This window comes from Gossypium hirsutum, chromosome D07 (assembly GCF_007990345.1).
Source record: "Gossypium hirsutum isolate 1008001.06 chromosome D07, Gossypium_hirsutum_v2.1, whole genome shotgun sequence".
NCBI lineage: Eukaryota > Viridiplantae > Streptophyta > Magnoliopsida > Malvales > Malvaceae > Gossypium > Gossypium hirsutum.
The window spans coordinates 1,778,167-1,793,988 of NC_053443.1; the positions used below are offsets into that span (position 1 = coordinate 1,778,167).

The 15,822-nt window shown below is 31.6% G+C and overlaps 1 protein-coding gene across 1 annotated transcript; it reads right to left on the reverse strand.

The window, feature by feature from the left end:
* Nucleotides 1-20: 20 nt before the first annotated feature.
* LOC121219224 (auxin response factor 19) lies at nucleotides 21-6,388 on the reverse strand. The gene is made up of 13 exons (XM_041096997.1): nucleotides 5,682-6,388; nucleotides 4,924-5,036; nucleotides 4,747-4,842; nucleotides 4,417-4,473; nucleotides 4,150-4,305; nucleotides 3,959-4,043; nucleotides 3,789-3,879; nucleotides 3,536-3,700; nucleotides 3,213-3,408; nucleotides 2,972-3,110; nucleotides 1,051-2,876; nucleotides 634-824; nucleotides 21-542 (listed from the first exon to the last, which is right to left on the reverse strand). Exons 1-13 carry the CDS (start codon nucleotides 5,722-5,724, stop codon nucleotides 362-364), a joined length of 3,339 nt encoding a protein of 1,112 aa, XP_040952931.1. The 5' UTR covers nucleotides 5,725-6,388; the 3' UTR covers nucleotides 21-361.
* Between the last annotated feature and the right edge of the window lie 9,434 nt (nucleotides 6,389-15,822).

A 15,822-nucleotide genomic window follows, 5' to 3' on the forward strand; every position in this document is an offset into this window, starting at 1 on the left:
TGGCGCAACATGAACAAAAATTGATGCTAATTGTATCTTTAACTGAGCAATAGCTACAAACACTACAAATCTTGCTGATAATGTCAGATCAGCTTTTAAAATATGGTTATATTATACATCAATGATAAACTTGCCCCAAAGCTCCCTTTTGCACCTTACCTCGTAGTAAAACTAGTGATTAAAGGGCAAAGTCAAAAAAAGTGGATGCTAAAGTTAGAACAAGATCCATCCTTCTGCCAATTCCATGGCAGTGGTTTTAACACCTCTGAATTTGGAAGAACTTCATTAAATTGATCTTCTTAATGGAAAGGCATCCACCAATGAGCCTATGTAAAGTCCAATCAATTTGTTTTTGACTTTTTTATCTGTTAAAGGAGGCAGCTGAAGTATCATCATAATGTCCTCTCCATGCATTTCCACTGTCGATCTCACTACAAGCTTGATTGGGAACTGGCACATTTCCAAGGTCACCATCCAAGCTCATTTGTTGTACTTCAAGGGATGACAGTATTTTAATGCTCTGAACACAACTTACAAATTCTCTGCAAAAAATTAGAAATTACAAAAGGATAAATAAAGAGAGAAAAAAAAGCTGATAAAGTTATATAGTTCAAGTTGGGGTTCTTCACTTACTCCCAAGGATCATCACCAACAAGTAATATGTCATTTTCATGGTCAACATATACTAATTTCCAGTCAGAACTTTGTGGATCTTCCATCTGTCCTTCGATACCAAACATGCGGGCTAGATCATGCCTGAGTTCATCATACCCTTTGTAGCGGGTCACATCGATTGATCTTCCCACAGAGCCACGCTTTTGTACCTTCACAAGTTCAAACCAGCATCAAACATTTAGAGCTAATAGTACAACATCAGATTGATGCTTGAACTGCTCAGAACTCTTTAAAGATGAAAAATCTGATTATGCTGAACATGTGATGTTCCTACTTCAGAGCTTCAAAAACTAGATAGTTCCAAATTGCAAGGTCTAAAACAAAGAGAACAAATGAGGTAACAAGCGTAAAACCATAATTAGTGAGGTCACATACCTTTGTATATGTTCGCATCCGTTGAGTTTGGTTGGCCCACAATCCACCATTTAAAACTCCTGCATCGTTTATGGCAACATCATTTGAACATCCAGTCTTGAAAGGTATGTTTGGCACACCAAATGACTGGGGACTTATTGCAGCAGTAGACAACTCTGTGTCAATATCTCTTGGATTGCTACCATAATTAGAAAGCAGGTTTTGAAGATCCTTTTGAGAGTCATATCCCCTTGGTAACAAGGTGTCGGGTGCCAGTCCATCAATATTAGCTGAAAATGGAAGATTGTTCCGAGGATGTGATTGGACATCACCTTCCAAAAAAGTGGGGAGAGAGAAATTATGCTGGATGGTGCCTGCATCCAAGCAGTATGATGTTTCAGAAGAGGATGCTTCTAACTGGTCTGTCACAGTACTTTTGTACTTTGATTGATCTGGACCTTTAGAGGCAAGCAACTCATGTTTGATTCGGATATCAGGCTTGCTCTGAAGCTCCTGAACCAGTGTACTTGCAGGCTCAACAACTGGATCTGTCACCACCATGGATGGTACTTGCTGACTTCTGCTTAGGAAGCTTGATGGTGAAACCTGACAATTATTGGTAGAAGGTGAGGTTGAACATGATGGAGCATCTCCATCAGTAAGACCAGAATGGGTTCTCATTGCCATAAGTGGCTTGTTCTGATTTTGGGATTGGCTCACCACTAGCTGTTGTGGTTGCATTAGCATTGATGTTGAGAAACCATTGCTGCCAAGTGTCTGTTGACTCTGAGAAAGAGGCACCTGCTGCATTGGTTGGTTTTGTTGATGCATTGGCTGTTGTTGCACCACTGGAGACTGCGACAGTGATCCAGTAGGCGAGAGTAATTGTTGAGATGACTGCTGCTGCTGCTGTTGCTGCAATTTCTGTAATAATTGGAATTGTTGCTCTGGGAGGCCCTGCTGTGCCAGTTGTTGAATTTGCGGCTGCTGTTGTGACCTCTGGGACAGATTTTGCTGCAACTGTGTCTGTTGCTGTTCCACCTGTTGTTGAATCTGTGTATCTTGAGCTAACGACGTCAAAGGATATGAAGCTTTATTAGCAGGAAGGGTGGTTTGAGTTGACTGGCCATTGCTTGTCAATATTTGTTGTTGTTGCTGCTGTTGCTGAACCTGAGAATAAACACCAGGCTGATGCAAATTTTGATTTAGCATCTGGTTTGAGGCAATGATGCCATTATTTACTTGAGCTGGTAGAAATTGTTGTTGCAGCAGCTGCGGTTGTGCCTGTTGTCTTTGTTGTTCTTGCTGCTGCTGTGGTTGTGGCTGTGCCTGTTGTCTTTGTTGTTGCTGCTGCTGCTGCTGCTGCTGCTGCTGTAGAGGTGGCTGAGGCTGCTGTTGAAGATGTGACTGTGGCTGCAGCTGTGACTGTCTTTGCTGTAACTGCTGTTGGGATTGTTGCTGTTGTGGATTTTGATTCAGAGGAGTCTGCAATAACTGCTGGAGTTGCTGTTGCTGGGGCCAGGTCATAGGTGCGTGAGACAACTGGTTGACCTCGTTTGGATTTGCTTTGTTAAATTGCATATTTGACGCAGGTAACACCGGAGCTTGAAAATTCAATAACTTGGATGGATCATCAGTGCCAAGGCTATTGTGCAACGGATTCGAAGAAACCATTGAAGGAAAGAGTCCAGATTGAGCAGCTGCCAACTGATTATTTTGTTGCATGTTCATCCACTGAACTAAACTCAAACCAGGGAAGATTGAATTGGGGGAATCTTTCATGCCAAAGTCATCTCCAAGCCAAGGCATAGCTCTCTTAAAAGCATTCTCAACATCATTATCATTATCTGCAACAGCATCATCAAAAATTAGAACTAACTTCTACAATTTTCCTGTTATTTATCATTGTTTATCAGAAGATATATCTGGTAATATGGTTTACCCGGCATTCCCGGTTGCTTGGGGAATCTAGGCCTGAAAAACGGTGGTGGGCATATGTAGAAAGGAGTTACAACAGGCTCAATGTCCCAAATTGAAACTCGGGTTGGTCGCTCACCAGCAGTAGATTCATCCCATCCTACCTGTCAAGAAATAAAAGCAAATTGCCAAAACAAAAAATTACATGGCCTTCTCTCCTTTTGCAGCAATATTGTATCCATACTATCGTTATGTCCAAAGAATACCTGAAGATTGCGCCACTGTGAATTCTTCCATCGTACAGGATCCAGGTCACTGATACCAGTAATTGTACCCATGTATCTACGTACTCCGCACTCCTCAGTTTCAAACATCATTCTAAACCGCATTCCAAGAGAAACTTGGGTATACATGGCTTTGTTATACTTCGCCAAGGGTACCACAAACTCGGAAGGGCTTGCCCTATCAAAATTAATAATATCTATTCAGGCATATCAATATCTTATTTTCTGAAAATGAAAAAAAAAGAAATGTATGGTTATGCGATAACAATGAGCTGAAGGACAATCAAAATATGTTATGGCAATACCTTGGATTGTAGAATATAGTAAATGGGCTGTTATTTGCAGCAGCATGAGCTGCAGCAGCAAGGATCCCTATATGCATGCTATCACTAGAAATTACTGATGAAGAGAGAGCTGGCTGCTGTCTATTGGCCCGCCTTATACCTAAGAGAAACTGTGACTTCTCGTCTCTATATTTAAGCAAAGAATTCAAGTTAAGCAACATAAAAAGATACATATATATGTATGTGTGTCTCTATGTATATATATGAACCATACCTTATGAAAAGAACGGAATCACCAGCAAAAAGTCTTTTGTTGCTAACAAAGACACTCCAACCAGTAGTTAGAAGATGCCTCTTTGGTTGACCTGAAAAGAAGCCTTATGCATTGAGGTACTAGCTACTAGCTCGTGAAACGGAAGAGCAATGTCTAGAAGAGAATCATACCTCGATAGATATGTCTAAATGTCCATGTATTCTCATGTAAATCTCTAGCTGCTAGCTCTTGAGCGGGCGGTTGCATCGAAAAATCCTATCAAATATTAGCATTTAAGACTTGGTAAAATTAGGTACAAAAATGCTTATATCATACCTCTCAAATCTTAAAGTAGAAATCAAAATTAAAAAATTTTACACACCAAAGGAGGGAAGATCTTCTCAGCTGCTCGACGAGGCACTGAAAAGCCACCATGAGTGCTAGTGTCACTAGCTGTAAGAGTCTTGCAAAAGAACTCAGCAGGTTGTCTGCTTTGCTTGAGGCCCATATCAGATGCTAGTAATGCTTCTCTGTCATACTGTAGAAAACTACTTCAAAATTCTTCCCAAATTTCAGGAATGAACAGAAAAAACGGAGGCAGTTCAGACAATATTAATATAGTAATTCTCAAACAGAAGAGTTGACCTACTTTGTTTACAGGTTGAAGAGTCATCTGAGCATAGACCTCGTCAGTTTCCAGGTCAGCCTGATTCAAAATTTTAAATAAATTGAATAAATTAGCAGCTTCAAAATAACCTTTTAACTTGCATTTTTAAGATCATTTCTCACTGTTACAATGTTAAGTTCATGCATATGCTTTCCAAGCTGTTCTCACATACACAAGTTAAGAAAACCATCCTAATGAGCTAGCTTTTTGCTTACATGCAATGTGACATTATGAAGCATGCAAATTCATTTAGATAAATGCAAAAAATTCATTTAGGAACTCAGGATAATGGTTGGCTAGCTTTTTGCTTACATGCAATGTGACATTATGGAGCATGCAAATTAACTTGGAAGGAAGATTAGGGTAGCTTGGTACGAAATCAGTCTCCTTCTGCATCGATGCTGCAACCTGAACAGAAAAAAAAAATCCATAAAAAGACAGGATTTAGAAACAATTATTCTGCATGATCGAATAAGGAAAACGACTCACTTGTTCACTATGGCCTTGAGGAAAGTAAACCACCAAACTTCCAACTGGTGGTAAAGAAACAAGTGGTCCAGCACAAGCATGCCATAATTCTGAATTGATACTCTTCCTTTCTCCTGTGTTGTTATCAGAACATACCCGAAAACCACACAAGCGAAAAAGTCAGAAAAATAATTAAAAGGCATCAACTACTAAAAGATTCACCATATCCATTTCTCTTCAAAACTTTGAAAGATAGACAGGGCAAAAGAGTTAAAACTTTATTGTCTTAAACCAAGGTACCCCCAAATTTCCTTGTATGAATTATTGATTCTACTTTTCCTATATTGCCACAATTCATAAAACAAGGTCATCATGAATATTCTTATATAATTAAAGACTTCATTTTTTGCATCCCTTGTTTCACCTCCAATTTGCAAAATGATGAATGATCCTAAACCCAAATCTTTGACTCTAAAATGAGGAAAGTTGACTCCTAGTTCAGTTACAATAACTTTCACTTCTAGTCTCATTACCTTGCTTCTTTCCATTTTTATGGAATATATATATATAAACAAGATAATAACCTCATAAAACCAACAACAATTTAAAGAGGATCTGGATAATGGAAGGGCCAAAAACAAATCCATGAAACAGCTAAATATATACTGATAATTAAAGAAAATGCTGCAATACTCAAATCCCGAAGTCTATTTTTGACCCAGAGGAGAAATGAGAGTAAAAAATTTTGATTAAGAAAAATTAAAAGAAAAAAATCAAACCTTCTGCGGGATTTGCCAAAAATCCATTGGGTGGAGCCTTCATGCTTACAAATTTGAATAAACTAAAACTGTTAATAAAACTTTGCTCCAATAAGTGAAAGGAGATCAACTTTGTTGACCATAAACTTCACTTCAACGCTATGAAATGAAACCCAAAAGCTTCAAAATCACTTGTATTGCATCATCCCCTATAGAAAGGACAATCCGCCGCTGCCGCTGCCGCCGCCGGTGTTTTCATTCACTTTCAAAACTAAAAAGGCCCAAATTGTGAAGACCCAAAATTTTGTTCATTTCAAAGCTAAATTTTTCCTCTTTATTTAACTTTGGTAACAAGCTTTTGATTCGTTTTGGGGGTATTTCAAATCATATGCCCAACATTTTTCCTTCAATGGGTTCCAAAGAAACCGAATCGAAGGGGAAGTAACCGGACGGAGTGTTGATAAACCGGTAACTGAGCTGCTCCAACTTGCTCGAAAAAACTCACCGTTTTTGGTTTAGAATCCGATGAAAGAAAAAGAAAAAAAAAAGGAACTTTATGGGATCAAGAAGAATGAAACAGACTTGTCGCCGTGAAATCTGAGAGACAAAGCCAAAAGAAAAACAAAACAAAAGCAGAGCAAAAAGAAAGCAGCGCCTTTTTTTTTTTTTGCTTTACTTTTTTTCTCTGTTTTTTTTAATATTAAATTTTTATGGAACAAGCCGACATTATAATGGAGCGAGGGGATCAGGCCTGGTAAATAAAGCAAGAAAGAAAAGAAATTGGATTTTTTTTTATTTACTTTTTTTTGAATTGGTTAAATTTTGATTTTGGTCCTTTAATTATGTTTAATTTTGGTGTACTTTGTTATTAATCAGAAATGCAAAGTTTGGAACTTTATTTTAAGGGTTGAGATAAAATTTTAAATTTTTACGTGAGTAAATAAAAAGTTTTGTATTAAGAGATAAAGCTAAGTTCGGTTCAGTTTGATAGAGTTCATTTTTTTTTGAACCGAATGTGATAATTCGAATCATTTAATTTGGTTCTTAATTTTTTCATATTAATTTTTTATTTTTTATTTTGATAAAATAGTTTTGTTTTATGGGTTTTGAACATTATTTAGTAAAACTTCAATGTCCTTTTTATAAATATTTTTTAAAAAATTTAAGTTTTAAGTAAATAAAATTATAATCAACAATATCTTTATTAAATATATATAATATTTTTTCACAATTTTAAATATAAAATATTTATTTTTACATTATAAAAATTAAAATTAATTATAATTTAAATAAATAGATGAGAATTGTGATTTTTAATTTATATATAAAAAAATTAAACACCATCCTTTGGATCAATTTTCGATTTCTTAAATTTTTTTCTCAGCCTTACAAAATGGGTATAAATTAAATTTATTATTTTCCAAGGACTCAAACACAATTTTACCATATGAATCAAAAGCGGCCTTCCTTTAGATCTTCCTATTAATTAATACAAGATAATTAATATGGTAATTATTTTGATTAAAATGTTGACATAAAATTTTCTCAAAAAAGATTTTTCTAACACTTCATGCTAAATTTTTAGGTGTAATAATTTTTTCTAAATAAATATTAATATTTTAACTGAAATAATTAATGGTGTTAATTATTTTTTATCGAATTAATGGTGTTAATTAATTTGCACTGACTAATAACATTATAAATTATCAAACTATTTAAATTAAAGAATGGAGACTATATCCTAAATTTGAGTAAAATAGAGGGATGAAAATCGAAATTTAACCTTCTGAAATTGATTTAACCATTGCGCGTGCTACTTCACGCGTGGCATAATGCAATTAGAGGAAAGGTAAAATTGGCACCAAAATTCGGGAGATGCGCGCGTGAGACTTCACGATTGGTGTAATGCAATTGGCGGAAAGTTAAAATTGGCACCGAATTGGGATATGCGCGCGTGCGGCATTCTGGAAACTGCGTAAGGCGTTGTCGTTCTATTTAAAAAAAAAGGAGTAATTAACATTAGGTAAAAGTTGGATTTTTGTTAAAATACTAAATTCGAATTTTCTAGAAAAATAAAATTAATTTTTTATGTTTTCGGAAATTGATGTTCGAAATTCGAATTGTTGAAGCTACCGACTTATGGTTGAAATTGAATAAATTATTATAAATTTTATGGTTGTTTGAATAAATCGATTGAATCAATAACCAATTTAGAGAAAATGCATCAAATCTATTGACCCACGAGTCAATATGGACCGATTGACTCGATTTTTTGTATTTTTATTTATAAATTTTATAATTTTTTATTTAATTGAATTGATCAAACCAATGAACTAATAATTAAATCGATTCAACCACCAATTCAATTTTAAAAACTAACAAAACAAACTGCAACAATAAATTAATTAGGATTTATGCTCTGGTGCGTGTCATGTATGAAAATAATTTTATGTACAGTTAGTAATTTAATTATTAATAGGAAAATGAAGTGTGTTTGAGCGTGCTTAAACCCATGTTTTATTGCATTAACAACAATGTCAGTACCAATCGAGTTAAAGCTCAATCGACAAGTTCTTAACTAACACCAGCTTCAAGTTCGATATTTGAACATCCTTCATCTTTTGTCCCTTATAAAAATAATAATATATTTTGCAATTTTTATGAAATCATGGGACTAATTGAGTAATATTTTAGATTTAAAGGCACTCTCCTCCATTAATAATTTCCATAAATGTATACCCAAAACATCATTATACAATCTATTATAACTTACTCCGAATATATTAGCTTCATTTAATTATGTTGGTCAAATTGCAAATTGACCTTCATGTTACATGTTTAATGCCTGATTAACACATCATACACATCTAATAAATTAACTTATCTTGCTATGGATAATACATTAATTACTATTATGCTTTCACTAATCATATATGCATGTGTATGTTAAGTAATTATCCATAAACAATATTAATTATATTTTTATTAAAATATCAACTTAAAGTATTTATATAAGATGTAATACATGTATTTGTAAACAATATTAATTATAACCAGAGCGAAACTAGGCGTCGGGGGAAATTTTTCATTTAGTTCCTTTAAAAATTTTAAAATTTTAAATTAATAAAGGTAAAATTGTACTTTGCCCCCCTAAAAATATAAAAATATGATTTAATCCTTTAAAATATATAAAGATATAGGCTATTAAAATGGTGAAATTTAATTTTTGTTATTGTAAAAATTATAATTTAATTTTAGCCCCCTAAACAAATTTTCTGGTTTCGCCCTTGATTATAACATATATTGTATACATGTTTTAGAGTTGTCGATAGGTCGGGTCTGGCCTGCTTGTATTAATTTTTATTTTTTATATAAAAAATTAATAAAATATAATACACCAAATACACTAAAAATATTAAAATAAATGTTTCCTAAAAAATTGGAAATAAATTTAAAAAAGTCTTTATATAGCAAAACATGGGAAAACGACAAGTTTTTTTTATTACAAATTTGGGTCGGGTCAAGCCCAGATAAAAGAACTTACCCGAGACCCAACCCATTTTCTAAACGGATTTTATTATTTTCCAAACTCATTTTTCAAGCTTATATTTGTACCTAAATCCTTCCATTTTTCGCCCCATGGACAATTTTAGCATTATTTTTAGTGGAAAAAATATTAATTGTATTTTATTAAGATATATAAACTTTGACCAGTATTTATGAACAATAGCTAACATTTCCTTTCAAATTATAAGTGATTATTGTTAAACTAATAGTATTGCTTAACTAATTAGATAAGTTTGGTCAATAAAATTGAGAAGTAAAGTTATAGAAAATAGAATTTTTTATTCACTTAAAAAATACCAAAATTGGAAGAAATTGAAGAGTAAAGTTGAAAAAATTGGAGAACCAACTCACTTTGAAATAACTCATCAATTTATAAAATTCAAATCCCAAATGCAACAGAGGGAAACCACTAATGATGGGGAGGACAAATAAAAGATTTCTCTAATGAAATTAATTTTAAAACATTTATATGGAAGTTTAATTTGATATGTAATTTTCAGACCATAATATATAATCCAAAATGAAATTAAATGCATATTCATTTAAAATTTTATATATAGTTGGTTGAGTCTTAATTCGATAGACATGTGTATTGTTATCAATGCAAGATGACGTGGGTTCAAGTGCGCTGAAGTGCATTATCCTCCTATTTATGGGTTGAGGGGGGCTATGGGTAGTTCTAGGCATCGTGTCAAAAAGAGCATGTATGATCATAACCTATAATTAGATTATTCAATATACATGGTGTCATATGGTTCATCCACAATATATGATGCATCGTATATCTATACCACATTTAAAACCTTGATTGAATTGATCTCACGAGTCAATTGGACATCAATTTAATTAAAAAAGTAATTAAAAATGTCATTTTTTACGAAGTAAATTATGTTGTTATAAGAGTGTATTTGTTTTTATATATTTATATAAAGATACTCGAGTTTTTTTTTATCTTTTTCGTACAATTTTTAGTACTAACAATACCTCAAACTCATAAATCGAAAGATAATATACATTCAAGCGCATTCGGTCTTACAATCTTCTAATTATTACAATAATAACGATATTAATGGAGTTAAGATTTAATTAGTAGGTGTGCCGTAATGTAATTATCCTTAAATGGTGGGATATATATTATAATAATTTTTTCTTGCATATAGTGGAAGGGCCCGCAAAAAGAGGAGATTTTCACATGTCACAGCCTTGATGATTCTTTCTAGGGACATCATTATATCATTATAAATACATCAATTTAAAGTTAAGCTTTTTGCATAATTAAGTGTTTGTAGTCGAAATTATAATAATAAATAATTGATGAAGTTGGAGGACTTGTTTAATTTTCAACGCAACAACCGAGGTGCTTTTACATTTAATCTAGACATCAAACTTGTTGGTAAAATTTTTCTATTAATCCTTATACTATATGCAAGTTACAGATTTAGTTCATATACTTCAATTTAACAATTTTTAGACGTGATTTTTAAATTTTGAAATTTCAATCTTGATCCAGACGGCAACCTTTAAAATTTTCTATTTACAAAATCTCGTTAGGTAAACATATTATCATATGTGTAATGTTATATCAATTGAATATTTCCACAGAATAGTGAAAACACTCGCAAAAGCCACACCATTTTAGTCAGGGATAATTAGATTTTGTGTAATTGCTTGTAATTATACATGTGTGGCTTGTTTGGGTAGTCATTGTAATTCATTAGTTTCCCCAAATTCAGCGTAATTCGAGCATCTCAATTAACTTCAATTACCCACTTTTAAAGGGGTGAGAACTAGGATAATTGTGTGAGTAACTACAAACAATTACACTTAACTCTAATTACCCAATATTTTTAAAACACACTCGTATATAATTGTAGGATATATATATTATTTTAAAAATACAATTGTATGTTATTTTACTAACTTAGTTCAATCCATTTGAATTTTTTTTATGAGAGATAATTTTGCGTACATTTTGACCTACTAAATGTTTGACTAAATTACATAATATTTTTTGTAAGTTATTTATACAAAATTTAACTAAATTTTATAGTATTTATTATTAAGTTCATATACTTATCAAAGGACCAACTGATAATAACAAGGGGTATATGCCTAATATTAGAGGGGAGAGTAGTCCAACAAATATGCACTACTAGAGTAAATAAAATAAATTTGCATCGGATATTTTTTTGTTAGTTTTATTAGTAATTGTATTGTCGAATATGTTCTTGTCCTAACATATTACTTATAATGATTCAATTTTAAGTTTTGTAACTTGTTTAAAGCATTTTTCTCAAGTATTTTTTTAAATAATTTTTATGATAAATAATGTTTTTTTTTCGGAATTTAAAATTACGTAGTTGTGTGATTACAATTTATACTATAGGCATAAAAAATTATAATGTAATCACACTATGAAAGTCGAACACTTAGTGAAAACACGAATAGAATTCATTGTAATTACAAGAAGATGTACTTACTATCTTAATAATTATATCCCGAGACACACTCTTAATGGATTTAACAACTACAATTTATGCTTCAAATTTGAGAATAAGACAAATTCAATCACGTATTATCACTACCAATTTTACTAAATATGTGTCAATTTGCCATGCAAGAAAGTGTGAACAATGAAAAATTGGCGATTCATGGAAATGAATCACATGTTATTATAATATTTGTTCACATTTTAGGCACTTCGTTAATTGGATGCATCAAATTGCCCTAACTCATCACCATAATGATTTTCATTATTACTTGGTCTTTGCTATCAACAACTATGACTTCTTTTATTTCATAAGTTTTATGTAGGTACTTTTTTCCGTATATTTTTATATAATTAACATTTTAACCATTCGGTCGTCATATTTCATATTTCATTCATATATATCGTAAATGTCAAATTTGATATAAAGTAAAAATTTAATTATTTATTTTACATAAAAAATTCTATTATTCAATAAATATTAATTTATGCACTTTTTTAAATTAATATAATAGATATATCAGATTAATTCATTTATTCTATGAATGAAAATTTAATATTAAAAAAATCATGAACTCCAACCACAAATTTCTTTAAAATTATTAGTTTATCAACTTATATAATCATATAATTCTATGATAGTAGATTAATCCTTGTAAGACTTGAATTCTAGGGGAACATTGGGGACATCACCTTCACTAGGATTCCTTTCACAGCTCTTCCTTAAAGTTAAAGGGTAGAATCATGTTCAACTTGGCTTTTAACCTAAATGTGCTTTCTATGTTTATGTATATCTATATATGCATCCAACAAATATCTCTATCATCTTTTAAGTGGATTATAGATTCCAGTAATGCGGTTTAAAAATATAACTCGATTTAACCTTAAATTTAGTTGGGACCTAACGTGATTATCAAATATCAAAAGATTTTAAACAGAAAAAAAGTATTTTATAAATAGAGAAATTGTTGTTTTAATATTCACTTTAATTGTCGATTGAGTCTTAAATCGATTGGCATGAGTATTATTGTCAATACAGGAGGGCGTGAGTTCGAATGCGCTGAAGCGTATTATCCCCTACTTATGGGTTGGGTAGGGGCTATGAATAGTTCTAGATATTGTATCAAAAAAAATGATCAGAACTTATAATAAGATTATTTAAAAAAATATTCACTTTTATTTAAAATAACATAAATTGGCGAAAGTCGGATAAAAGTATCATGAAGGCTCCTATATTAAGAATCAATTACATTTTGCTTCCTCTATTCAAAAAATGGGTAAATTGGTCACTCGATGTTATATTAAAGAATAAATTGATCTTTTTATTAAAAAAATATTTATTTTTATTGTTAAAAATTAACTCTCAATACATGGGAAAAATAAATCCACATATTTATTTGATTAAATTGAATACAAAGTAGAAACTAGAAAGATCAAGACCAATTATATATATATGTATGTTGGTAATATGATGCACATGGAAATTAACCATGGAATCAATGTGGCACACATGTAACCCCCCCAAAGCCATGTGAAGTGGATGCAGCTTTTGTCGGGCCAACCAGCTCCAAATATCCGACCAAACCGTGGGGTTCTGGTCTGGTCTGGTTTCTATTTTTTCCCCCGTTTTTCAACATATCAGAATCCCTAAATGAGTGGCTATGGATTCTCCGGTTGCCCACTGCACACCCCCTTCACCTCTCCATGTACGGCACCTATATATCTGTATATATATAAGTGAGATATTATAGCCTCATATTGAATCATGAACTGACAAATCTAAGCCAAAAAATACATATAATTGTAATTATTATTACACAGACATGTTAGTTATGAGGTCAACATATCATCTGTTATTTCGCTTTCTTAGCCATGCACCTCCACAGGTCCTGGACCTGTCAAGTTTACTTACTTGCATGGAGGATCGAGCTAGCTATTGTTGCTCGCCATTAAAGCTCGTATAGTTACTTAGCATTAGGGTTTAGGGTTTTTAAATTATCTCAACTTCAAGTGGATGTTTGGTTTGTAAATTAGCTTCCGATTGAGTTAGTGTTATCAGTTTGAAAATGATTAAAATACCCTCACTTTTACAAGGAAACATATATTAATACAAGGGTATTCTTTTCTTTACATTTTTTGGTAAAATATTACCATAATAAAATTACTTTGGTGTTACAAATCAACCAAATATCAACTTAGCTCGAAAATTATTAAAATATCATTGATTTTACAAAGTAACAAATATTAATATAATGATATTTTTTCCTTTATGTTTTCAGTTAAATAATACTTTAATAAGATTTGAACATGAGACACATGAATTTTAAACTTTTAACTTAACCGTTTCAATCAAAGTCTCGTTTGATTTTAATATAAGATTTTTATAAATATATTTTTTAAAGCTCCACGATGTGGCTCTGTCATAGAACTAGTATTCATTATATTTTAGAAAAAAATGTATATAAAAAATAGTAATATTAATTATTAATAATTGAACAATAAATGGACTCTAATTAAGTCAACTTTAAACGTTTCTTAATTGTAAACATAATCGAATTGAACATATTTTATTTATATTTGAGTCATTTAATGATTAAACTTCACAAATTTATTTATTTTAATTTAATTTATAAAAACAAATAAAACTCGAACCCTTCATCAAACGGATTATTAATCTAACTAAAAGTGTCAAAATAGTGTGGCACTCTTAAATGAGTGAGGCCCCAATAGCCACCATTGTTGGCTCCCTAAAATGGAGACCATGGCATGCATTTCTCGGACACTATCTATTATGAACTTTCACCATCGGTGTTTATGAGATTACCTTTTTTTATCATTCAAATTAGAAGCCTCATTAATTATTATATGTTTAATCACCTTTAGATATTTTTTATGTTACCTAAAATTTAGGTTAGTGTTGAATATTAATACTTTCAATATCTAAATATTTCGATAAACTGTCGATTGAGCCTTAGTTCGATTGGTATGGACATTGCTGCCAATGTAAGAGGACGTGGGTTGACTGTGCTAAAGCGCATTATTCTCCTATTTATAGGTTGGGGAAGGGCCGTAAATAGTTCTAAATATTGTGTCAAAAAAAATATGATAAAAAACTTATAATGAGACTATTCAAATAAAAAAATTTCGATAAACTCGGATAAAAAAGAAGATTTTATAGGGGGACAAAGAATCTAATTAGACCAATAGTTTTTTTTTCAATTGAGAATTTGAGCACGGAAGTAATATTTCAAACAGAATTGCAACACTAAGGGGACCAAGTAAAGGAGACAAGACACAACTATATGCCATAGTCGTACAATATTCTTTGGGTTAAAAATCTGTCATCAGTCCCTGTATTTCTATAGAATTTGAGATTTAGTTTTTGTACTTTAAAAGTTAAAAAAATCCAATTTTCTTACTTTTTCAATTTGAAAATTATAGTCATTTTTGTCAGAATTTGTCAACTTAGCACGTCTGTCTTCTATCAATCATCTACAACATCATATGAGGACAACCTAATTAAGATGCCAAGCCGATAAGTTTGACCCAACACAACTTAATAAAGTTAATGATTGGATTGAGAATTTTGAATTAGAAGAAGTAGGAAGACTTAATTTTTAAACTTTTTAAGTACTACAGGGACTAAATCTCAAATTTCATCAAATTACAGGAACCAATTACATAATTTAACCTATGTTAATTTCTTGTGTAACAACATTAAACATGCGATATATTCGAAATTGTTATTTTGGGACAAGAGATGTTTTTGTTTCTTAGAACTAAAAATGTATAGAAAAATATTGGTGGATGCACACACAAGTGATGAAGTGTCTGCCATTAATTTTCCAAGTGATTACCAGATGAGGTTCATTGATGACAAAAATACAAGATTTTTTTATTACAATATTCATGGATGATCATCATTAAGCATGAAAATTCGGTAGGAAAATTATGAAACCAAGATTCCGTACTATACCATTAAATTTTTAAATAGTAAGTGAATCATTTTTCTTTTTTATTTTGAAGGTAAATAAAAAATTATTATTATTTGGAATAAATATTCAAGAATAAATGAAGTAAATATTTTCGTTGAAAAATTATACGCGA